The 26088-nt window shown below is 44.3% G+C and overlaps 1 protein-coding gene across 2 annotated transcripts in view; it reads right to left on the bottom strand.

The window, feature by feature from the left end:
* Positions 1-26088, bottom strand: part of PRKG1 (protein kinase cGMP-dependent 1) — a 513502-nt gene that overhangs the window by 18460 nt on the left and 468954 nt on the right. For both annotated transcript variants that reach the window (XM_075154073.1, XM_075154072.1), the window contains exon 10: positions 11353-11449. In XM_075154073.1, coding sequence (XP_075010174.1) covers positions 11353-11449 — 97 coding nt within the window. The remainder of the gene's footprint in view (positions 1-11352; positions 11450-26088) is intronic.

The raw sequence follows: 26088 nt of genomic DNA, 5'->3' as shown, positions 1-26088 counted from the left end.
TTTTGTGTCTTTCATTAAAAAGGCTATTTCTTTTATCAATTACTGTTTTTTCAGGGATGCCCGGGCATGCGATGGGAGAGTCTGGGGAAGTAACTTGCTTTCCTATACGTACTTGCACAGCTTCAAAATAAGTGCAGGAAAGGAAATTGCTATGAGGAATCAGAAGGCAGTGGTTTTATTTGGTGTTTGATAATGTTATCGCTGCCACAAATGTTTAAATATAGAACAATCAGGTGGCTACAATTAGCTAATGCAAGACTTTGACCTAATGCCACAGGAGAATTTAGATCCATTTTCCATTCCCGCTCCTGTCGTGCTTCATAACGCAGAGGATTTGCGAGAGTTTGAGAGCGCGGGGGGGATTAATTTGCATTAAACCTGCTGATGCACCAAAACAAGCTGCCGAGGGACAAAATCTAAGGTTTACATTTTGGATCACCTGGTTGTCCACCTGGAAGATGAATCCTGCAAACCTCTCCTCCTTCTTCAACGTGCCTCCCCTGGCTTTGGTGTTTCTGCCAAATGGGGTAACTGTGAGGACTATTTTTATAATGTAAAGCTGGGGAGCTCCAGGTCATTTCTATTATTCTTACCAGCAGTAATTTATAGTATTAAGCTCATGATAGTTAATAGAAAAAAACCCCATGTCTAATCCCAAACTCATTTCAGAAGTAGAAAAACAAAATATCCAGGAGTCACCTAGACTTTTTATTTGAAAAAACCAAAAGGATTAACGTCGAGAAGATGAGAATGGGCTGCTGAGAACACCCTGTTCTCCAATTATAATGAGAAAAATAGCACAGGGAGCCACAGAAGCCACAAGGATTTTGACTCTCGGCTCAGAAGGAGAGGGGGTGCGTTGGGCAGAAAGCTCAGCCTCCCAAAGAAACCCACCACAAAAATCTCCTAAATGCTTCAGAAAAGGGAAAAGCGTGCAGTTTTCCAAGGCAGGCAGTTTGCAATGGAGCCATCCTTGCTACACAGCTCACGAGATCAGCTTTCATGCACTTAGAAGCAACATCTTATATTTCAAAGGCCCCGGGACTATTGATTCGGTGGAGACCTGCCGGAGCCTTGGGTTTCAGTCGCTCTTCTCCGAGAGCAGCCAAGCTAAGAGGATCGACACAGGGTAACCACCAACCTCCAACTCTCTCAACCTTTTTTTTTGCAAGTTAAAAGAATTTCCGGTCCCTTCCCTCCTCCTTTTGTCGCTCCTCTCCTCGCATTGCCCCTTTCACCAGCACAAAAATCTCCAAAATGATCTCTCCTGGAGATTCGGTGCCCTGATGGTAAGAGCAAAGATCAAGGCCGCTGTAAACGTCCACGCTCAACGATAATATTAAAGTCGCGTATCTGCCGAAAGGCCCAGTGGCAGGAAAAAATTAGAAATAAAATTTACAGCACTGAGTATACTCCTTCCCTTTCTCTCCACCTTCATGCACACGTTTCAGCTTTCCATTTTACGTCCATCTCATCACCGAGCTCTGGCACATGGCCCACGTCTGCAATTCCGTCTCCAACCTGCAGGGACTTAATCGCAAAATGCAAAGCAGGCTGAACCTCCACCGAGAACAGACCCATACCATCCTTTCTACTGCAATAATCCCCAAAATAGTGAATCCTTGTAAAGCTGTAGTTACTACTGATGCTCTCCTGGTCGGACGCCCTCCCAGTGAATCTGCCTGAGCTCTTGCCCTCTCGGTTAGAAATGAACTTCTGGAGGAGAAGATAAGCTCTTTCAGTGGCGGAACAGGAACACATTTTCTCTCCAAAAGACAAGAAACTGCAATAGGGAGCGTAGTTAAATAAAGTCCAACCGCCACCTTGAAGAGGTGATGTACAAAACTAGAGAGAGAAGAGGTAAAATTAATTAGGTTAGGTCGTTCTGCGGGATTCTTATCTGGGAAATGAACCGCATCCCAGTGACAAAAATAACAGCGGAAAGGATGCTTATAACTAAACGAGCCAATTGTAGAAGCAAGACAGAATAAGAAACAGCTGCTTTTATTTTGCATATATATGGATTTTGCATATAGATTTTTGCATGCGTATGTATTTTGCATATGTATCTTTGCATACCTATATGCAAAAATATAAGTATGTAACTATATAAAATCTGTATGGCATATATATTTATATGCATATATAATATAACTATAACGTAAAAATACATATACATATATATTTCGCAAAATATTCTGGTCCAAGCACGGCGGCGATGAGCTGTCACACTCAGATTTGGAGCCGTGGCTGCAGCTTCAACCAGCAGGTATTAACTGGAGAGGGCTACGCGGGAGGAGTCGGGCTCCTCCACCTTTTAGCCCCTTCCCATCACACGAGCTCACGGCCGTGGCCAACCTCACGAAGAGGCAGCTCTTCCTTCCGATGTGACGCCCTTCCAGACCTCTGAAGTAAGGAAGCCCCGCAGCATCGCAGCGGAGAGGAGTTGAAGCAAGCGGCTTCCTTCTGTGCCAGCCCCAAAACTGCCCTCTCCCCGCGTGCCTTGCAGTCGCGTGTCACTTGGGGAGCGCCGTCCACCCGGTGTCATCGCCTCGTCATCTCCTCTTCGGCTGTGCTTCAGCGCGATGCCCCGTTCCCATGTCACCAGGCGGTTTTTTTTGGCAGTCTGAGTCATCGTGACAAAGCCACCCCTGAGCGAACCCAAACAGATGGGTCACTACCTGAAAATACGTTCAACCAGAAGTTCTCCTGAAGAGGACACGGCAGGGAAATGGGCTTCATTTTGCTGCTAATAAGTTGAAGTCATAGGACCACCTTTAACTTCTCAGCATTGAGAAAATAATGCTGCTTCAGTAAAGAAACTTTAAAAAGTTCACTACGAAGGGGGTGACGATGTCTTGGTAGCGAGTTGAGTAGAAGAGGAACGCTACAAGATCGGGACAAGGTGCAAACGCAGGGGAGAAGAGGCGAAGAGAAGAGGAGAAGGAGAGATGGAAAGGAGAAGAAGGAGAAGGACAAGAGAAAGAGAAGAGAGCCAACCTCTCCTGCTTTTCCAAGTCCTTGTTTCCTTAGACCTCAGCTGGCTTCTCCTGGGCTCCCCGTGCTTCTATGAAAATGCTGGAACTGCTCCAAAAGCGTGGCTTTGCTTTACGGTGTATAAACTTCTGCAATGTCCAAAACACACAGTGCGCTCTAGGCCTGATTTTTTTTTTTTTTAACCACGGCTATAATTCACGTACAGATAAATATGGTTTTACACCTTAGGGCTTTTTCAGACTTTCTGGGAAAATGGATATTGATGAGACAAAACCCAGGCCTCGATGGAAAAAGAGAGTAAACGGCTGTACCTGTATGTTTCTCATCCTTCCTCTTTCTCTGTCTCTACTGACTATAAATCATATATGTGTATTATATATAATCTGCCATGTAAGCAATTTCCGTGCAAGTCCAGTGAGAGCTGAACTGATACAATGCAAGCTGACCTTGAGAATCTGTAAACGTCGATAAATATTTACCAGGATGTAGAAGAATCCCCCAAAGAAGGATTTCTTTTCAGCGAAGGCTAGTGAGGTGCCTGCCCCGTGCCATACCTAGCCTGAGGATATGCTATTTTAACTCCGCTTATCTCATTCACGTCTGGTCTTCTATTCCTGCATGATCTTCTAGGAGAAGGCGGTAAAGGACCTCTCCCAATTTTCCGAATTCCCATTTACCGCAGATGTTGTGCCTGTGGGTTACAGCTCCTGCCTGGCCGTGGGTTTTCCAAGAAGCCCTACAATTATGTTTTTTTCTCCAGGGAGCTGCTGCAGATAATATTTGCCACTATGGTACCCTCTGCAGACCCCTGGAGCCATGAAAGAGCAACAGACCCAAGGGCACGAAAGCGGAGCTGAACACATATTTATATTTATAGTTTATCCTTCCTTCATTTTGGCAGCTACATAGAGGTTACAACTGGAATGGCGTTTGCCACTTAAAAATCTCCAGATTTCTTCTCGCTGATATAACGGAGGTATTTGAACATGAATTTTCACAGCGTCTGGACACGGCGCTCACAAAACCCTTGCTCATGAGCCTTTTCTGCTGATCCTCAAGGGCGCTGGCCGGGCTCCCAGCTAAATGCGAACACACACAGGGAGCGGAGTTTGTGCAAGTAAAAAGTATTTCGTTTACTCTGGAGATGTGGCTTTTTCTTAAACACGCAGTAACGGTGAGCTTTTCGGAGCTTTTCTTGAACTCTTGTGTCCACGACTCACAGACAAGTTTCTTGTTGCTCACGTCTCCCGCTGAACTCCCCGTGTGGGCACGGCAATACCTCTATAACGACAAAGACGCTTTTCCAAAGGGCTTTTGCTAGCTGGGCATTTTGCTACATGTGTATTTATTCGGATACAACGGAGCCGCAAATCACTGCTATCAAGAAACGTGAATATCTTCGTTAAATAATAACCGACTCAACCGCAGCGCTCGGGAACTGAAGTGCAAATGCTTTTGCCTGCTGGGTATGTCCAAGGTCCTTTATTTTCCGTCGTTTCCCAGCTAGATGCATTCGAACCAACAAAAATAGCAGCAGCTGTTGCTGAGCGCAGCGCTTGCAAGCCGAGCTCTCCTAATCCCAACAGCTGAACTGCTGCACGAACAACGCGGCGACTTCTCCTCCCCCAGCAGAAGAGAACAGCGTGCTATTAGTACTAAATACATTTATGGTCTTCCAGGATGAAACACATTTCCCCATCATAATACTCTTTGCCTTACAACTCGCTTTCTTCCCAGCATTTCTTGTTCTTAGGCAAGCGAGGGAATACCTTGCTCGTATTTATGCCTCAAAGCCTGCTGTGGTGCTCAGTATCGCAGATCTCGCCGTTAGGGTTTTGAAGGTACTTTGAGCATGTCCTTAGGGCCAGATTCAGCCGCTCTCCCGACCCAAGGCGTCGAGAGAAATTGTGGTTTGCGTATCCAAATTACACGCGTGCTTCTCACTACATCCTCTCAACACCACGTTAGCTGTGGGTTAGCTGCACGCTGCGTGTGAACAGCCGTGGCGATTGGACTGGGTTAGACTGGAAAATAAGTCAAGACTAAAAAAAAAAAAAAAAGACCTAAGATGGAAAGAAAAATAATGGAGTAACAATTAAGTCTTTAGGATATACCGTAGGCTGAAATTTTGAAGGATGAATCAAGAATTAATTACAAGGGGGCAGCAGGGTGGAAGGGGTCCATGACGGTGACCTGATTTTCTTTGAAGAAGTCTAGATTCAACTGGTTGGGAAAGCACTCAATATCATATCACAATCGGAGTGCTACGGGACTCTACAGGAAAAGAAATTGCAAAATTACACTCTACGAATATCCCAAAGTATACACTAAAAAATGCACAGTCCTTAGAAAACCTCAGCTATTTAACAATTACAGTTGCTTAATCAAATACTGAACGGTGCTAAAAACCTGTAATTCTATGTTTTGATCCCTGTACTGAAAATTGATATTCAATGCTTGACAACATGCACAACTAAGCTTTTTATAAGCAAGGGCATTGGGAAATGTATTAAAATTTGTGTCTTTCTATAAAGCCCAGAGGTAAATATTATTTTTCAAAAACGTCTAGAAGGAAAAGGCTAAAAAGCAGTCAGGAATGTAAACTGCTTCATGCATAAAATCATTCCAATAAAAAGTAAATAGCAGAAGAAGGGTTATATAGCTAAAACATGTGAAACCAAATGGAAAAACTCACTGCTGTGGTTTCTTCAAAATACCAGATGGACCTAAACTCTCCAACCCCATACGCGATTGGGCCCCGCTCCCGAGTTTGGCTTTGTCCGCAATATAGCACCTATTTTTACGTCTTATTCCTGCCTCCAACCGGAGCTGAAGCCTCCGGCTTGACAGCTCATATCCTGATCCGGCCTCCGACAATATTTCATGGGCTACAAACGGCATCTCATCTTTCCAAACGTTGACAACATCCTTTCCATCAACAGACAAGCCCGAGAATATGTTTCCATCTACAAAGGATGTATTTAATTCCGTGAGGAATTAAAAATCAAAGGAAAAATAAAAAAAAAATCTCTGCGGCGGTCCAGCCCCACCTGACAGTATCCTTAAAATTAAGCATCCTTACAGTTAAGAAGGGAAGGAGAAAAAAAAGGGCCAATTCTTCATAACGAGCATTTCGCTCAGCTCAGCAGCACTAGTTTCGTTGTCAGATGAATGCGGGATTTACTCAGGTACCCCATCTTCAAACCCCTCACTTAAATCTCAATTTCTTCGCCTTGTCAACGCCCAAAATGCCCATTCTTTCAAAAGGAAGGAGGCCAAAGGATTCCTGACAATTAAAAATAAAAATTAAGGGATTTCAAAGAGAAGACTGATCTTTCTAACAGAAAGCTTCGTAATAGCTGGAACAAAAGGATAGCTATGCAATTGGAAATTTCCACTAATAAATATCTGAATCATGCATCTGTCAGTCTGTCGGAAGACAATTACGGCGTTTTTTTTCCTCGCCATCTAATTAATTCACTAATGGTTTTGTTTACAAAACAGGCTAGAGGCTATAATAAATTTGATTGCACTTCATAATCTGTGGCCAGATTTCTCTTAAAACACGAATAAAAATGAAAAATGCTGTATTGTCCATTTTAAAAAGGTCTTGTATAGGCCCAGTAAAATGTGGCTGAAACTAAGGCTTCGTTTTTATGTGTATGTCTTTATTAATCTCCATATTGTAAAAGAGTTCAGCTTTTAGTGGCCACCGTCAAGCCAAAAGGACTTCAAGGGGGTCTGTCCAGTATGTGGCACCATAAAACACTTTCATTAACGGCTTGGATTATGAAATAAGATGAATATTATTAACTTTGCACCTATTAAAATCAAGCCAGAGAGGGCTGGGAGACTTTTGAGAAGAGCGAGAACTAATTCTTACAAATTGAAGTGATGACTTGAAATATAGGGGACACCATTTAGTAGAGGCAAAGTGCTGCCCCGGGTTGTCCAGCTCTACCTGAGCAGAGGAAGGTCAAGGTCGGACTAACGTGCCTGGTTTGGGCATCGCTCCAAAGAGGTGAAAGCCAGCTGGAGACTGAGGAACAAGCATGGTCCCAGGCCTAGAGAGCACGAATTAGATGTGAAGCTCAAAAGAAGCACATTTATCCTTTTAAAGAGAAGAGTTCTTCAGGTTCACCTCATAATGGTCTTCAAATACACAGAACGCAACCTCAAGGGTTGTATGTATTTGTATTTCAAGGCTACGGCAGGGAGATGTTAAATATTAGGAAAAACCTTCCCGGGAACCTCCTTCCCTGAAGACTTCAACGTCTTAGAGAAAAGCGGTCAGAAGCGGTTAGGTATATCTGACTCTGCCTGGATGACGATCTCTTTAGGCGCCTTCCAGCGCGAGGTTTAATGACCATATGGTTGAAATATGTGCTGTAAGTGCCACCGACTTCCGCAAAACTGCTGAACGTTAAAAAATCTGATTACATGTTTTGTCAAGTCAGGGCTAAAAACTGAGCCTGTCCTTAATCTGCCTGTCGCCTGCTGCCTTCGGGATGTCCCAAGCCATATGTTACCCACAGGAGGGCAAAAGGCACAGCTCCCTCCAAGCTTGCGTACGTGCAGGGACGGTGGGTAAGTCTATAGGTTTTCACTGGTGTACCTGTACTGAGAAGTGAACAAATATGTCCCTGAAACCAAGTCTCAATCAAGCTTGTGACGGAGTGTGGAGAAAATATATTACTTTTGCAATTTTATAACGACAGGAGTGAGTTAAAGTCTTCTCCTTCCTCCATCTCTGGGTGATGGCTGGAAGTGATAACTGCATCAATCAATATAACAAAAAGGCACGTCTTCAGGCGTGGACCTGATTTTCAGTCTACCTGTGCTCAGCCGTCACCTACCCGAACTGATTTCACAGCAATAATGACTCTAACCCCGTACGTTCAGATACTCAATACGTTTATTTCAGAGCTGTCTAAAATAATCTTGATTTAAATCCAAAATAACTGACCTGGGGCAGACGATTAGAAACACAGGACTTACTTAAATTAAAAGGAAATTAAAGAAGAAAGACAAGAGCGATAAAGTTCAGGAGAGATGATTTACGAAGGCTGAGGACACCTGACCTACATCCCTGTCCTCTGCAAAGCAGTGCTTGGTGGGATATGAACCCGAGATGACATCCTCATTCCCTGTTCCAACGTATTATTGAGGCACCTGGATCCCGACACGGAAGATGCTCAACTGCCACAGCGCTGAGAAGCTGAATTGCAAAAAATAGTGGATGCGTCTGTTAATCCGTGCTATTAAAAACCAACAAGTCCACTCCTACTGTTTTCTTTCTGCCCTGCTAAGGGAGGTGTCCACCAGCTGGGCGAGACGCGTCCCGGAGCAGCTTGCACCTACTTGGCAGCCCTCCGAAATGCGGGAGGGTTGTCCTAGGAATGTGGCACTGGCCGGCCCTGGGCAGGCTGTGGTCTCTCCAACCCGCCTGTTTGCTTTTCAAACATTGAGGATCACACAGGTCCTGCTGGAAGTGAACAAAAGCCTTTATTTGCTCTCGTTCCAGCGGCAGAGCTGGTCCCCGACTAAAATAGCACAGCCGCTACTCAGCCGGTTTCTCTCCTCGAGAGAAGCCTGGATAAAAGCTGACCACATAGTCCAGTTGGGGATGGAGAAGGAGAACAGCATCCATAAGGACAAGGCATGTTGCAAGAGGCATCAGGTAGCCATCAAAAACCCGAGCAAACTATGTACACCACCCATGCAAATCTGCTGGAAATGTCTCTTGACATACAAAAAATAAAACTACGTGGAAAAGCAAGACAAAAAAAAAGACATTTTCTCCATAGAATTGAAAATTATTTGAATTTTAGGCTGTCTCGCCTAAAAGCCATGTACTTGTGTACGCATGCATTGAAGGGGTGACCTCTCCAAACAGGCAGCATTCACAGAGGTGTCTGGAAAACCAGCATATATTGATACAAACCACAGCTGGAAATTAAAACGCAGCCTTTAAACGGAGCGTTATTCCTTCCTGGCCAGCAAGACCCAAACTAAGCCTGAGACATTCCGGTTTCCAACCAGACACCACCACTTGCCCTCTTGAAGGATACGGAGATGCCCTGGGGGGGCCGGCCCACAGCGGCCGAGGTTAAGCTATAAAAATCTTCTTCTTTGCAATGTACTTTATTTATTTGATCAATTTTACTCTTGGAAAACACAAAAATGTGAATGTTTTCCAGGAACAAATGTCAACGCTGCTGTGCACCAGCAGGCTACCGTAACACACGCAGGCAGCGAAAGCGTCAATTCCTCCGACGCATTTTGCGTTAGTTCATTTTTTAGCCTTAAATTATAAAACGCAATTTTCATGGAGAAGCTAGAAGCAAGAGGTAGCAATTCTAGGCTCAGGTTCGACAAAAAGAGTATTTTCTTGTTTTAATAACAAAATTTCCCTCCATGGTAAAGAAAAATAATAAAATCTGGAGTGTTAAGCTAAACTTTTAAATATCTTGTATCCTTCTGTGTGTAATTCAGTATTATTGAAGAACTACAGAAAATGACCTTAACCAGCATTTTCCTGCTTAGGAGAGGGGCACCCACCCCTGAAGAAAACCCCTACGAGACGACGGAAACATCTCTCCCATCAGTAGCCTTCTGCAGGCTGCGTAGGCAGCACCAGGGCTTCTTGGAGGCTTCTGAGATTTGAACATCTCCTAAGACCTCAATATTTCTACCTGACTGCGATCTGATACGTCGCAGCGACAGAGCATGTCCACTCCTGCTCTTCCTCACGCCTGGCCAAGCGTCACGCATCGGTAAGATTTGGTTTTTGTCAACATCTTAAAGCTTCCAAATTACCTCTGTGAACAGCCAGAGGTAGAGGACTGGCCCGTGGCCATCAACAGCACAGTCCAATTCGTTTTCGCACCTGTGTGGTTTGAGGATCCCATAAACAACCCCTCATGAAGACAAACTCATGCACCTTCCCAGAACACCCTGAAGTCTTCAAAGCTTGACAGCATGCATCAAGAAAGCCTTAAAAATGAAAACAAACCTCACAAGGTCCTCCACAAGATTCAAAACAAGCCCCAAACTGGGGGGGCGGTGAAGCCAGCGGTGATGTTAATTTAGGAGACAAATCTCCTGAGCTTTGTGCTGTTGTCAACAGAGGGGGAAGGGCCTTCAAAAGGGAGGTTGAGCGCAACCCGAATTAACGTCCTGCTCTAAAGCATCCTCCGGGGCAGATGACTATAGAAGGAGCGGGGCAAGGAGAGCCTTCCCAGGCTACGCGTGAGCTCTTGTGACTGTCTTCCAGAACAACAGTTGCTAATATCAAATAAATAAATAATAAAAAAACCAAACCCCAGGAAAGGACCAGCGTTCTCATGGATGTGCCCTCCTCCACGCCATTTTACATACATCCAAACAGGAAGAGGCAGAAATAAACCACATGGCAGAGCGAGTCGCACTTTTAACACAGAATTTACCCGTTACGTCACAAATAATCACCGAAACACTTCATTTTGCCACTTTTCCAGATCCCAGCACTACAGGCGCGTTTGGCTCCCGCAGGGTTACGGAGCGGGGACTTCCCCGACGTTTCGTGATGGCAGCAGTAACTCTGTTCACTTTTCTGCCCCTACCTTACAGGGGTTCCTAACATACTGTACTGGTGTCTGGTATCAGAAGCTCTTCCGTGGTCAGCACTGTGATGTAAACTAAGCTCTTTCTATTCTAAGTTTTTGTATTTACATGATATTACAAACGGGTCACACGCCGGCTGCCGTTTCAGTCTCCTCCCGCTCAGGCTTTGTTTTAAAAAAGACTACAGAGCTCTAAATCCAAGCAGAGCAAAAAGCAAGCTCAGATTTTTGCCTTTCTCTAAAATTCTGCAAAAAATAAGTAGTTTTCTGTGAAGTGCTGTCATAGTTCAGAGATTGAATCTATAACTTTTGTGATAACCAAGGAGATCTATCTCTAGACCTGAATTAGAAACTGCTTAGAAGAGACATCGTACCGTTACTCCAGTTTTGGCTAAGTAAGATTTTAGGTTGCTCTTTCAATCTTAGCACTCAACAGCCGCGCAACGCTCCAGGTTGTTTTTAAAAGGCAATCAATGCCATAAACACGGGACCGCTTGGAGAGAGAAGATGTGTGCTCCTCTCTCAACCTAGTACATAAATTCTTCTTGGTTACTGCAAAGCATTTATTTGTACGTTTTTATTTACCGGAAAATGAAATTCAGCTTTCTTCAACCATTAGAAAATATACAATCCCATCACATAATTTTGTTCCAGTTATTCGGGTGTAGTAACAAAGAAAAATCAAAAGACTCATAACACGGTACTTATTTTAGGACATCACGCAAACTTCAAAGAAGAAAAGGTTACCTACCAGCTCAACTCGTCCAAACCCTCCGACTCCAAGGGTGTCAATGATGTTGAAATCAGACAGTTTCAGGTTGGCGAAGAAGGCAGCTTCGGCTTCGTATCTGGATTTTTTTATGCGAAAAAACGGAAATTTCTTAGAGGTGCAAACATGAGTACTGTGCAATACCGTACCCGAATGGCATGAGCGTGGAACAGCCTTTACCTGCTTAATTTCCATCTTATCTCTTACAGTTTGCTTTTATTCACACTCATCGTTTTGCTGGTCCCAATTATAGCATCGCTCCGACGCGCACGGTTTTCCAAGTGAGAAAAGCAAACATACCTACTGCATGCCTACAATGCAAATGTCTGGTACTGCAATTCAGCTCCAGCTACCCAGCAAACGCTACATTTTGACATTTTCTATTGATCTTCTCGTGGGTGGTTTTTTTTTTTTGGTGTCTTTAAGTATTTTTGGAAGATAAAGTCTCTCATAGGAGGTTCTCTTATCCACAGGCTGGCAGTAGTTTCTATAAACGTTTATTGAAAGTGGCAAGATCATTAAGGTCCCTGGAGAGAAATCACAGCCAGGTTTTATGAAATCAGATCCGATAAGCTGCGGGCTGGTGTGCAAATGCCTGAAATGAATGACTTCAGTCACATATCAACGTTCCTATAAGAATATCTTCACTTCTTTTCCTCCTATAAACTCACTTGGAGTAGACGTCCCAACCCAGGAGGTCCCAAAATCCAGATGCTCTCTCTTAAGCCCATGTCCAACTGGCTCACAAGTTCACCAAGCCCTTGACTAAGGAAGCATGCAAATCGAACACATGCGAGCCTGCCAAAATAAGCTTCCCATGACTATCCTCATGAATATGATTCCTCTAAAATAGCTCCTTGACAAGGTTTACGGTATTTTTAGAAAGGCTCGGAGGGGAAATGGATGAACAGGATCCACCCACTCAATAAAGTTTGACATTCAGCTGCCGGAGAAGTCCCCGTGCGTGTACAACCTTTGGCCGCTGGTGACACAGACTTGTATGGGAAAAGAGCACTGACGGGATTGTGGAGAGAGGCATGGAGGGTGTAAAGGGGGAGTTGGCTTGGTTTTCAGTACTTAATTTTAGCCATAATATCTTGCAATTAACAGGCAGACCGTAATCCGCTGTTTCACCTGGATGCTTCACTTGGGCACGATAACGCTAGCGTAAAGATAAAACATCGTAGTGTTAGCCACAGTCACATATACGTATCCACCCATCTACCTTTCTAATGTACCTTGTCCATCACGCCTGTCTCTAATTCAATAATGGGATGGAACTGATTTACTGACTTATTCCCTTCAAACCACCTTCTTGAGTCTGTTTAAAACTGCAACGACACAGGGGCAGAAAGAGCAAAAAAACCCCAAACTTTGGAGTAACAAGGGAAAAATAAAAAGAGGTGTCAAGAAAAGTGAAAGGTCACATCATCAAGCCCCAAATCCAATGCAAGAAAGCGCAATTTTATCTTGGGGGTGCTGTCGACAAATGGCTTAAGCTCTGCTTTATTATTTGTACTGTCACCAGATCTTCTCGGTCACCTTGCTCCTGTGGCCACACCAGCCTGACGCATCCGATTTTGGAAACCAATCAGTCCCGAGCCCGCTTCGAACTTGGGATAACCTTGTGTGACACAGCTGCTTATCCATCGCTTCATACCCATCACGAGGTGCAGACTAAACCCGTCACTAAAAATTTCTGCTAAAGGAAAGACATATTTATACGTTCCCTTCTAAATCACAGCAGACACGTCATTTTAGGGGTGACGGAGCAATGAGATGAGTCTAGCTTTCATGATGAAGGTATAGACAGCACATGAGTTATCTTCCGCGTTCCCGACCTGTTAAATACCCTTAACGATTTGTAATTGCTAGGAAGATGAAATCCCAGCATGGAAAATTTCCCTCCAACAGGCAAACAACGGATGCAAAACTTCAGGTGAAGAAGCCTTGCATTACCTTTGCCCGAGGCTTGGGAGCCTCCCTTCTTGGTGGAAGGAGGCAGGAAAGAAAACGCGGAAGGAAGCCACCTTGTGCTCCCAGGGAGGCAGGGGACCAGCTACCCCGTCCTCTCCCCTGGGCAACTGGTGAGGGTTTCTCAATGCTGAGCAAGCAGGGGATGAGAGATGCCAAAGAGCAGTCTGTCAGAAGGGTTAGGGTCTCCAAAAACATACGGGACAGAGAGGGGAAATGCTTTTTTCCCTATAATACCTCTTATCCTGAAAGAAACATAGAATGGTTTGGGTTGGAAGGGACCTTGAAAGATCATCTAGTCCAACTCCCAAGACGGCCAAGTCCGACAAAAATTATGTGAGAGGACAAAAACTAGGTAAGACATGGCACGGTGCTGGCAAGGCAGGCAGGACCATAGTCCCAGCCCCTGCAAATTCCACCAATTCTCCCGAAAATCCCTCGGTTCGATGGGAGATGGGATCTGCCGCTCCAGTCCCAACTTCTTCATCGTTTTGTGTGTCGAGTCGCAGAAGCCAAAAGCTCTGCTGATGGCTTTTAAAGTAAAAAAACACAAGTGTTCCTTTATTATTGTGCTTAAAAAATGTACTTGCAGCATTACTGTGATTGCTTTTTGAAATCTCTTGGCTAATGCTCTTTGACAGACTGCTTATGCGTAGTTAGTACATACAAGTGCAATGAAGCATATAAAACAAATTGGATGCAGTTTTCTACATACTGTGCAACAGGCATCCAAAACCCCAAAATACAGAGTGAAACCAAAACGTGTGTAAAATCAAGCAAGCCAGCCCTTCACATGCTTAGTAACAACGGTCACATCTGAATTCTGTGTTATTGCCAGCCGCAAAGGTCAAAGGCCACTTTCAAATCAAAATGCTATAAACTAACGGGAGTTATGCACTTCAGCCCTGCAAAACTTAAGAATAAATCTCTTCAGTCACTTTTAACTAAAAAGACTGAAATGCAAATATCCCCAAGCCATCTGCTAAATCAGAATCAGGGCGTAATCCTCATCCTGAAGTTTAGAGTATGAATTAAACTTCTGTCCTTCAACTTCCTTCATTTGAGCATGCCGCTCCCTAAACAGAAACTCCAAGATTTTTGCAGCGTGTGCTCCTTGCTCGACAAAATTATAGTGAAAAACATATGTGATGTCTTAATTTTATCACCTCCAAAAGAAAAGGGACCCTTTCGAGGCACTGGGAAGTAGTACAGAAGTAGTTTAAAAATTAATATCGGTGTGTCTGTAGGAAAATGTTCGGTTCTGGACCAGGTTGAAGAAATCTGCTATGCTCAGGCACCGGGGAGGACGCTTCGGATATTCCCTGGGAATATAACAGAGATGGGATGAATGGTAGAGACAGTTTGACCACGCTTGTGCAAGATGCCCTGGAAATAACTCAGCACTCTGTGGGAAAAATACGTTCTGCCAGGTCAGGGAGTATTTCTTCTGGGTACCACTTTGCAGATGCCACAGCCTCTTCCCATCTGGTACTTAGCAGTCTAATGAGAAAGGCAATTATATTCTAAATACGCAGCCGTATGCCGGGGCTCTGAGATTTTTCAAACAAGAAAATGATTTTTTGACCTCTGGAAGAGTTGGTGATTTAAGTTCCTACATTAAGAGATGAGAGGTGAATGGGGAAGACACCTCGGGCAAGCCCGGAGGCGTGAATGCTGATCCGCACCACACCCACGTTCAGTGACGTTCTGGAGCAAGGCGGGTGCAAGGCTCAAACTTTCTATTCTGAGATTTCTGGGGTTTTCTGACTCCCGTTGAATTAGACATAATTAAGAAAGAGCCCTTCTCCGGCTATTTTGGTAATTGCGCTTCTTGCCCCAGCTATCACAGGCCAAAACACCTGGAAAATCATAGCTGGAAGTGCACAAAAAGAAAAGATATTGAGAACGTGTCATCCAAATAGGGAGAAACAACAAAAAGTCTGTTCTTTAATAGAGAGCTTTTAAAATTAAGGCTGAGATTTTCACAAGAGCTTGTGGGAGGCCAGGTATCAACTCCCCATGCACTCCGAATGGGACTTTTTTTGCTTATTGAAACTGGGTTTTGTCACCTACCCTCCCAAACCAACCCTGCCAGAGCTCACAGTCCACTCCTGCAGCTAAGAGGAGAGGTATCTTCTCCATAGGGGATGGCAGAGAACATTACGGAGGGGGAAATGCTCCGATCTAGGTCAAACACCAGCGTCCTGCGCAATCTCCCAAGCTCTTCTCCAAGGTTTCTTGCATATCTGAACGCCAGAGGTACCTACTGAAATCTCACTCAAACGACGGGCTTTCCCTAACGAGTATCAGTGCCGCCTCTGGAAGAGTTGGGGCTTGGGACCAGCATTTCTTTCCCTCATTCCAAATAGAGCACATAGTCTTAAGGAGTCTCTAATTAAAATGCCTCGATTCAGCCTCCTCTTCGGCACGGACAGGCATCACATGCAAGAAACCAGAGTCATCGGGGGGATCAGGAGTAAATACCATCATCGTCCACGTGTCCCATTACTTTGAAACAGCAGCGCGGGAGCCACAGCCCAAGCATTTGGGCAATGCCTGTTACGCAGATCGGGAGAGGAAAACATGTGGCTTATTGCACTGCTGGAGGTTCCCAATCCTTTAAATGAGTGATTGCCTCCTAGGACAACAATTACTCCAAAACACATTTCAAGCTTTTCCTCCCAAAACTACAAATAAAAAAAAAAAAAAAAAAGAGACTCACCTTACGTAGGCAGCTAAAAAGGATAAATGGGAAAATGCGAGGAGCAAAGGTTTGCAGTTACCCAACTGCTCAGCTTTGCTAAACTAGCTCACGATTCCTATCACGTGAGCTAAATGTGTTGGGAAACATTAGACATCTGTTACCAAACTGTCATCTGGATAGAAAACTTGGCTTCCTTCCACCTGCGCGCTGCCAACTAGACGTAAATTGCAACCAAATGGGAACCAACCACCAACTCCCTGATAAGAGCAAACGTAACCATTTTGGGTGGATAAAAACAGAATTTCGCAGCCTTCCTCAGTGACAGACACCTGCTTGTTTAACCGCTATTTTCTCGTCCTTATATTCAGTTGGCTGGCCCGGTCCCTATATCACCCATCGTAGAGGCAATACACTTCTGCAGACAGAAATACTGAATCTCTTGCAAAGACCAGAATAACTTGAGTTGCAATACTTGGATGGTGATGATCAGACCCAGCCTGCAAGAAAACACGTGTGCAATGAGCCTAAGAGCCGCAGGTGGGGTGGGGAAAAAATTACATCACAAAAGGAAACCCTGTTTCTGGGTCCACTAAGTAAGAGATTTATCTGAGTCCCTCTCCTTCTGATTCTTAAGATATAACTGATTTCTTTTTAGGATGCTGCTTCAACTGATGCTGCACTTCAAAAAAATGAGTTTGTGATAAATGAAAGCAAAAATTACCTCCAATCTTCAATTTTGTGACTATTTTTTCTATAGACCCGAACCTAATATATTTTAGCCCTAGTAAAACAACCCGCCTGGGTCTACTCTGCTCATGGCACCTGGCTGCTGTTCCCTGCCTGAAGTCACGGCAGGTTTTCTGGATTGGATTCATGCTATTAAGGGAGATGCAATTCCAAACGTGAATGAAAAGCGGCAGAGGACATGGATCGAATTCATGTAACGAGGAGGCTTCGGTATCTGAAAGCGATGTAAGGAAGAGCAGATGCAGCAAATGGGTGACAGGGCTCCCGTGCCTTCCCTTCCGCGCCAGCCAGCCCTCGTCCCCGCCTGCTCAAATGACTCCGAAAAGCTCAGGTTCACGTCTTTCTGAGTGATTTTGGACAAAGGGAAATCTATGAATGGTCATATGGGTGAAAGCGAAATAAAAAGCACCTCGTGTCATGCCCACACGAGATCCTTACCTTCAACTACGCCCTGTTTGAGTGGGGCTCAGAAGATCTAGCCACATTCAGGCAACAGACAGAAGCATGGCACAGCGACAGTGTATTTTATACAACCAGCAAGATCCAGAGCCTGGGAATGTCTGAAAGCAAATTCTTGAGAGGCATTGAGAGCAAATCTGTATTTCTTTATGGTGCGTTGCCACTCATCCTCTCAGAGGTCCCACCCCGCGTGCAAAACCCTTCTTATCTAGCGTTCCCTCCAGATATCGATCCGTTTGGGTCAGTACGCTTTGCGGGGGGAGATGTCCCTTGACAAACGACTGCAGCAACAAATTCACCCCGAGGGTATGAACCCAAAACCCTGTTGGGGAAGACCATAACACGCTCATCAGACCTCTCTAAGAGTCTGACCCTGCAAGGTGAAAAGCACTCTCAGGTCTCCATGGAATTGTACTGGCTGAAAGTACAAAATTAGTCAGGCAGAGAATAAATATTTCCTAAATGCTGTCCCTCTCTATGGGAAATGCCTGCGTTTTGTGTTTCTTCCTCTGGGTACCAGATGTCCGTCTCTCTCATGACGCACAAATGCACCTTTTTACTTTCAAATGTCCCTTCCAGGCATCACTAAGAACAAAAATGTCAAGAAAAAGACCAGCTCTTTACCTATTTTTACTATCCATCGCGTAACGTTACAGTAAAGTTGAATTTATTTCAAGCTCTGTCACATTATCGCAATTTATTAGCTTGTTCACAAATACAGGATCACAAAATTGTACCGGGACATCTCCATTGACAGTGAAAGCAGGAAGACGCTGATCAAAGACACCGAGCTGTTGGATAAAAGTACCGGCAAAGACGACTGTGATTTCTCCCATCGGCAGTAAGGTCGCTGTTGCCCACCTGGCCCCGAGTTGTCTTCACCAGGGAGCAGTGACATCCGATTGCCCTAAATCCAAACGGGGTTTTCTGCCCTTTCACAGAGACAACGGACTGATGCCCATAAATAATTTCTGCCTGGTATTCGCTATCCTAATGCTAACCCCTTCCTGGGAGGGACGGGTGCTGCAATGTCACCCACAGACTTGTTAGAGAGGATTTATTTGCGGACGAGCATTTGCTGCCCTGCACCGAGGGACACCAAGGAGGAGAACATCGAACTCATCTTCTACTCTTCCATTTTTTCTAATTGCAAACAACACCGAAAACGTAAGAGCCGTATATCGATCTATCTCCATGTAGCTGTAGATAGATAGATATAGGGAGAAAGTATGGTAACGAATAACCTAGCTTTTCCTTAGTTCAGGTCTCCTTCTTCCAGACCATCCTTCTGAGGTCAGCAGTGCAGTGGCTTTAACTCCCGATTTAGCTGCTACCACTTCCTTCTACATCTTACACCTCCGACTGAAAATCCAAATCAAGAGAGATTTCGTTTGGATTTGTAAAAGCAATGCGCTAGTGGCGACGATGCAATCGAAAGCTACGGCTGCACGGACCATTGCATCGAAAAGAAAGGCTGTCTTTCTTTTCAAGTTCATGTTGTCGGGGCTGGGATTTTCTCTCGGACCCACCAGCGCTTGAACTCGCAGCGTACTTGCCTTTCATGACCTTCACATCAGGAGAAATAGCATACCTCCTGGTTTAGATTTTCTTACAGAAAGTGAACATTTGAGTGGCAGCTAAAACAGACTTTAAAGCTATGGCATCTCTAACTTCCTCTGGAAGGGGAAGGAGATCTGAAATTAAAAACATAAAGTTAAAAAACTAACAGAGAAGTCATTTTTTCCCCCTTATTTTAAAAGCACATTATTTTTCAATTAGAACTCAGCAACGTGAACATGCTATTATGCTGTTATAATAAACTGTGCTCATCGTTAGTTGTTTCAGCAGTTAAGCAAACGGAAGATCTGTTTGAATTATGGGGCTTTGAAGACTTGCTATTGCACGGAGACCAACTTCACCGAGAAATGTAATTGAACGCACTCAAACACAGTCAGTTAAAACAGCTCAGAAAGACCTTCTCATCATCCAGGCTCTTTAAAAAGTCTAATATTGTTCAACTCCTAAATGCGTCAAGAGATTGGTAATACCTTATTAAACAACTTATGCCTATTAGGTTCTGTACCTTCCGCCTAGCAAGAGTACGAGCACCGCAGTGGGACCTTATCTGGACACAGGACGTGCAGGGAGCAACTTTATTAGGAAAAAAAAAAAACCCTAAAATCCAAATTTCACCTTTTTTTCAGATGTTTGCTGCGGGATCCTCTCCTCTTGTAACACGGGGAAATGCATCACTCCCTTTAAAACGCACGGCTGCTCCCATGTACCTAAGCTCCCAGTCAAACTGCTCAGAACAGCCCCTTCTTTCTCCAATCCGAGCAGACACCTTGTGTAAATGTGGGTGCATTTTGACTGCCTGCACCCACGCAACGCTCACGTGCCAGAAACAAGCCAAAATTTTGGTGGAAGAACCAAACAACCCGGGATATAAAATGCCAGCTGAGCGGGGGGCGATGATGCCGTCCAGGTATGAAGCAGAGTGCTTTCAACAGAGCACAAGGCTATCAGGATGGGGTTGAGGGAACTGGGTCCCTGGTTTTCACTGGAACTCAAAGGGAGGTCATCACGGAAATGCGTCTTTTCTTTCCTAGGTGCACAGGCTTCTCCGTCAGCTCCTAACGAAAGAGCCTGATGCTTCCAACGGGACCCTCTCTCAGGGTCCCGCTTCGGGAAGTCCCGGTTTCAGCTTTGGTTAAAATAACATTTGCGCTTTTGTAATAACGCCTATAATGTCGAGAACGTCCTGAAATAGTTCAAACAAGATACTCTACAGGATAGACTGCCTTACAAAAACAAGACTTTAATCGATTTTAATTAAAAGGGGCGGAGGGAGGATGTGGAGTATTCCTTCCTCTGGTGGTGTTTCCTGTTCTGTACAGTATTAAAAGATATTGCTTAAGGAGGGGGATTGTTTCTTTTTTTCCTTCCTTTTTTCCTTTTTTTTTTTTTAAACTCTGGCTGTTGCTAGCTGGAGACTAAAGAAACTGCCTCATTGCCAGGGTATTGCATCTGTGTCTTGGCTCAGCAGCGAGGGATTGAACCCAAACTAGTTGCTGATAGCACTATTGTGTATGGCGTGCTGGGTGGGAAACTCACTGGTGACAGTGGAAAAATAAAACATGAATAACTTTCCCACTCCAAGACAAGCAGCAACGCAAGCTGAAATTCCACACAACCCAAAATTCTAAGGGAAGGAAATGATTTTTTACAGCACCTCAAACACCACACTCTGACCTTGACATCTTCATCTCACTTCAGTGAAAATAACGTCAAATATAAAAGATCATTTAAAAATGTTATTTGTCAACATCTTTTTTCCCCAAATAAACTCAAGCCAAAATCACGTATTTCTGTAAAGCATTTCCTTGTTGACAATTCAACGCTTTTGTTAGAAAAATCCCTACCAGTTTTCCTTGGGCAATGGGTATCGTCACAGTTGCTGGGTGGAAGAAATACTGGTTGACTATCCTCCCTCTACACACACCCCAATATCATCACGTTTCGATGCCAGCAGGTATGCAGTACTGGTTTTTTTGAGTTTTATGGTGAGTTTTTTAAGGATATTCAGTTGAAAAACGACACCCACTAGATAAAAGGTAGCTATGATATGCTTTAGCTCACTGTAGTCCGCTGAGTTTCATGTCCTGGCCACCCCATCCCTACTTCCAAGAAAGCTGTTGGTTTTTTGGCTGTTTTTTTTTTTTTTTTTTCCTTCTTTTTTCCCGTGCTCATTACAACAGAAGTGTGGGGTAAGGATCAAATTGCAAAGAAACCTTTACCGTGCTCTGAGACACATGCATCGTAAAGAGAAAGCTCTTCCGCCTGGCTGATGGGAATAAACTGAGCGTAATGCACTTCACTTGGCTTTTTTATTTTTGCCATGCCAGCGCCCCGCAGTATTATGCCTTAATGGCCTTCTTGGCACATTTCTCTCCTCACATGCTAACGCTAGTATGAATAAGCAACGTTTCAGAATAAAATATTAGATTTATGTCGTTGGATTGCAGCACAACATCTAACAACCCACGGCAGGGTGACGCGGCTGGAGTCAAATGCAGTTCCTTGAAGAACTGCCAGGGACTTATAGCATATTAATTCCTGTTTTACCTTCCTAAATCATGGGTTGCTACTGAGAGAAAATTCGGGTTTAAATCCCCAGCTAAATTCACCAGCTCAATCAGCTATAATTTGGGTATATTCCGTGATTCTGAAGTCTCTTGTAGCACTCAAAGCCTAACTTTTAAAGTAATACAAAACCAGTGAAAAATAAACACGCCTTGGGTGCATGCGCGTTTGTCCCTGATGCTAACTCTCCTTGAATCATTTAGAAGAAAAAAAAAAAAAAAGTATTATGGTAAGGAAGGAGACAATCCATTCACTTCCCTCTATTCTCCTTATTAGTTCTGAATTTAACAGTTTGGATCCGTAGACAAGAAAATATATTTGGAAGATAAGGCATCGAGGGTTTTTCCTTTCACCTTTCCGACTGACTTCAGAGGAGATACCTACAGACCCCTTACTTTTTCCTTTGGAAAACACCAAGGAAAACCCATGCTTATGAGAAGTACCCAGGAAAAAACCACTTCACATGAAAACTCCAACTGACCTCTCTAATGTCAACAGATCCCAGCTACCAAACTTGGATCAAGTGTGCCACTGCGTACCACAGAAGGACACTCAAGTTATCTTAAGGCAACTTGTCGGGAGTCACCGGGGAAGAGCCATGGCCACGTCACAACCTTGGAAAATGAGATGCGATCTCAAGGAAAATTCAGTCTAATTAAAGCTTGAAATCGCTCAAATCACAGTTAGTTCTGCTCGTCGCTCTTCTATTTTACAAAAATCTGATGATCTAATTGCAAACTGCTAATTAGATCCCATGAACTCCAAATCTGCTCATCTAAGCACATAAACACTAAACGGCCCTTTTGCCTCCAGCCTTAACGCAGGACTGTGTTGCCTGCCTAAGTAAACGCTCACCATGGCAACAGCAATGCTCCGATTAGAAAGACTCGGCTGCAGTTTTCTTAGATTTTTTTAAAGAATGTGGAGAACAGATCGATATATCGCTGATGTTAGACATACTTATTTGTCCAACTCACCGCGGTCGCTACTTATTGCACGTTTGTTCAAGTCCCACCGGCTTCAGACAACAGCGCGTGCTATGTTTCGCCCTCGTTTCTTTTTTCAAACGGCCCTAATCCTCTAGGAAAAAAATCTCTTGCTAGATGACTTCCAGCTTGACCGCTACGAAGGAGTAGAGGTCTACCTTGAGTGAACTGGCGTCCCTTCTCCAAGGGCTGCCCAGAGACATTTCTACAATGTTCCCTGCAGCCTCTTCCAAACTCTCAAGCAGACCTGTGTGTGATAGGACCTGGAGATGTTGCTGTAGCAGATGGGTCAATGATGTTCTCTTAATCCAGTGGCTCCCCCAAAGTGCCCGCAGATCATCAGCGACAGCTACTAATTGCACTGGGGTCGCCGGACTAAACTTCCCAAAGCGTTACTGCAAAACCCTCAAGCTTTTATTCCTTTGGCCAGCATCGAAGCGCTCCAGCCATGCCGGGACTGCTGGTGGAAGTTGTTGCATCCGGCATGTTTCATCCTAATTTACTTTGAAAAAAAAAAAAAGGTGACATATAAGGGGAAGGCGGGGAGGAGGGGAATATTACATAAAATCCTACCGAAAAAGTGGGAGCAGGCAGGAAGCAGATTTTTCCTTACAAAGCAAGTACGTGTGCACACAAAGCGAGGTTTTTCGCTCCGCTTGTTTATTCTGGCAGGCAGATGAAACTGTGGGAAGAGATCAGTGAAACTGGGTTCCACATAACCAACCCCATCCCGGTATCACCCTGTGTTAAACCCGCTTTTAATTTGACTTATCTGCTAAGATTTTGCTTTCTTGTGTGAGTATTGCTTTCGAAAGCAAAATCAATGTCTTGGGCCATGCAGGTCCTTTTGGCTCCACGTGGGAGAGACTCTGCAGAGGCAGAAACTTTCCCCTGGAGCTTAACAAATCTACACAGATAACGAAGGCCAGGATCTGGCAAAAGTCAAGAAACAGCATCAAAACAAAGGCCCAATTTAAAGAAAATCCAGAGAAACTGAAAAACCAAAGCAACTGTGCGTGCACCATCCCACAAACATCTAAGAAAGGTCTAAGAAATAAGAATGGGAGATCTAGAGGGTCTAGCTCTCAACACGGCTATGGCATAGCAAACGTATAGGAGGCATGAAATGACCATCGCTGGGATGACATAATAGCAGCTACAGAAGACGCTGGAAACGTGAAGGCTACACCAAATAGCCTGTCCTAAAGAAAGAGTTATTTGTTGTGTTAAATCAGGTTAATGGATCAAATTATCAAGTCACGTAGATCATCTGTAGATGGAAATTCCAGTCTAAACAGGGAAGGAGAGTATTAGGATGAGATTACTGCCCGCCCGGCAGACAGGCAAGAGTGGCTGTGATCTGCTGAAGGAGCTCCGACAAGACCTCAGCAGAGACAAGACACCCAGCATGAGTGCGCAACAAACTCCAGATATGCTATCTGCCAAGCCTACATTTTTAGGCACAATTAATGATTATTTTAGGAGATCGCTAATCAGGTGGCCCAAGAACAAAGAAAAGTTGTGACTTGATGCCAAATGATATGCAAGACCCATTTCAAAGTACTACCACTGAAGAACCTCCCTGTAGCAGAAACCATGATGTATTGAGATTTAACACGGCTGGAGGCCTGAAAAGACGTTTAAAATAAAAGCACCACTCTTGCACTTAAAAATTCAAAAAGGGGATTCAAAGAGTAGCTCCAAAAGCTGATTAGGAGAATTAAATCTTAGCAGCAGCACGTAGGTATCTGGAAGCGTATAGCAAACATACCATCTATCAAATGTGGACCTAGGATAGGTCAAAAGGAAGTTGGTGTGGCTGAACAGCAGGATGAGACAGTACATTAAAAGCGAGAAGGCATCCTTCAAATATGAAGCGGTTTCAAACAAATCAATAAAGAGAAAAGAAAAAAAGAATCAAACCCTGTCCGGTTGAAAGGAAAAACACCATAAGGCAGGACAAAAAAAAAAAAAAAATAATGCAAGTAACAACTTCAAAAGGCTTAAAAACAAATAATAAATCCTTCTCAATCACAGCAGCAGCAAGGAGCCTGACCGTAGGCTGTAGGGTCTCCAGAGGCTCATGCTCTAGAAAGAGCCCACTGAGAAGAACAAAGCCATGTGAGAAAAGCTCAGTGCCCTTTTTACCCCTAGGTTCAACATGGAAGATCTTGGGGAGATCCTCCCACCGCAATCTTCCTTCCCAGGGGCATCACCAGAGTAACCGCCTCCAACTGAAGTGTCAGTAGGGGACCGAAGTCGACCAAACGAACGTTAACCCATCTCCAGGCCCAGATGGTGTTCACCCAGCACTTCTGCGTGAACTCAAGGTGAACTACTAACTGTGGTTTGTAACCAGCTCTGCTCGCCGAGGGATGGAAGTGGCTTTTTGACGTGATCCAGAGCGCTGTACTTGACTAAGCCCAACATCTGTCCTAACAGAATTAGTTGACACATGGATAAATCTGACTTCTTTGGGGAAGAGCCAACACGCTTCACAAGTCTACTGGAGTTCTTTGAAGGAGGCGACAGGCACATGGGCAGGAGAGATCTGGCCGATACAGTTGGCTTGGATTTCCAAAAGGCATTTGACAAGGTTTGAAAGGCTGTTAGAAAAATTAAGCTGCCGTGAGATAAGAGGAAAGGTCTTTGCATTGATTAAAAACAGGTTAAAAATAGGAAACAGCAGAGAGTAATAAATGGCTGGTTTTCCTAACGGATGGGGGCCAACACTGCTCAAATCTTTCCTGCTCAACATCTTTATAGACGATCTGTAAAAGGGGGGAATAAATAAAATGACAACACTGAGCAAGGATATTAAATCACCAAACATAGCAAACAAAAGCCCAAGGTGAAAAATTGCACAAGGACTTAAAGATACCAAGGGACAAGATCATACATTCACTTGAAATCCTGTAGAAATGCAGTGATGAACATCAGGGAAAAAAAGTCCTCATCTGACACATGCATGGACATGATTCGTCCACCTTTACCTCCCCTCCCATCTCAAAACCTACAGAGTAGAACTGGAAAAGGTGCCGAGAAGCGCGATGGTAAGGAGCACAGGTCTGGATTGGTTTCTGTTGCAGGAACGACTGCGTTAGGGGCTTCTTCCTGGGGAAAAGACAACTCAGGTAGGAGATGACAAAGGTCTAAAACTTGGGTGTGCCATGGAAAGCAGCTAAGTAGATTCAGGGGAAAAAAAACCCACCAAGGGCTACTAAATATATCGACAGCGCCTATATGCAGGACGTCCCTGAGTCCCAAATCGCTGGAGGCTGGTGGATCACAAATCAATAAGCATCTCTTTGCTCTTATTCTCCTTCCTAAATTCCTGCTGTTGGGCACGGTCAGAGAGAGGATACGGGGTTAGCTACACCTTGATGCAGTGAGGCCACTCCGGTATCGGCACTTCCAATGTAGCTATATAACTGGAATAAATTGAGAAGCTCAAGGCCCCTGTTTGTAATGTGTAATAGCATTAAAAAAAAACCAGAGTTGTGTTTCACAGTGCCTGGTGCCTGATCTGGAAGCCTGTTTGTGTTCTACATGGTGAGAGAGGAGCTGTTCAATCTTACGACTTGTCTTGACTAGATAAAAGGAAGTTTTTATCAGACATTAGTTAACACATGGTGGCTAACATCAGGAAAAAGCAGAGTTCTCACTTATTCACTGATGCTAATCCTAAATTCACCACATGAGAAA

Source organism: Calonectris borealis, chromosome 7 (genome assembly GCF_964195595.1).
Source record: "Calonectris borealis chromosome 7, bCalBor7.hap1.2, whole genome shotgun sequence".
Lineage (NCBI taxonomy): Eukaryota > Metazoa > Chordata > Aves > Procellariiformes > Procellariidae > Calonectris > Calonectris borealis.
The sequence above is the reverse complement of the archived record's forward strand: the minus strand, read 5'-3'. Positions and strand labels throughout refer to the sequence as shown.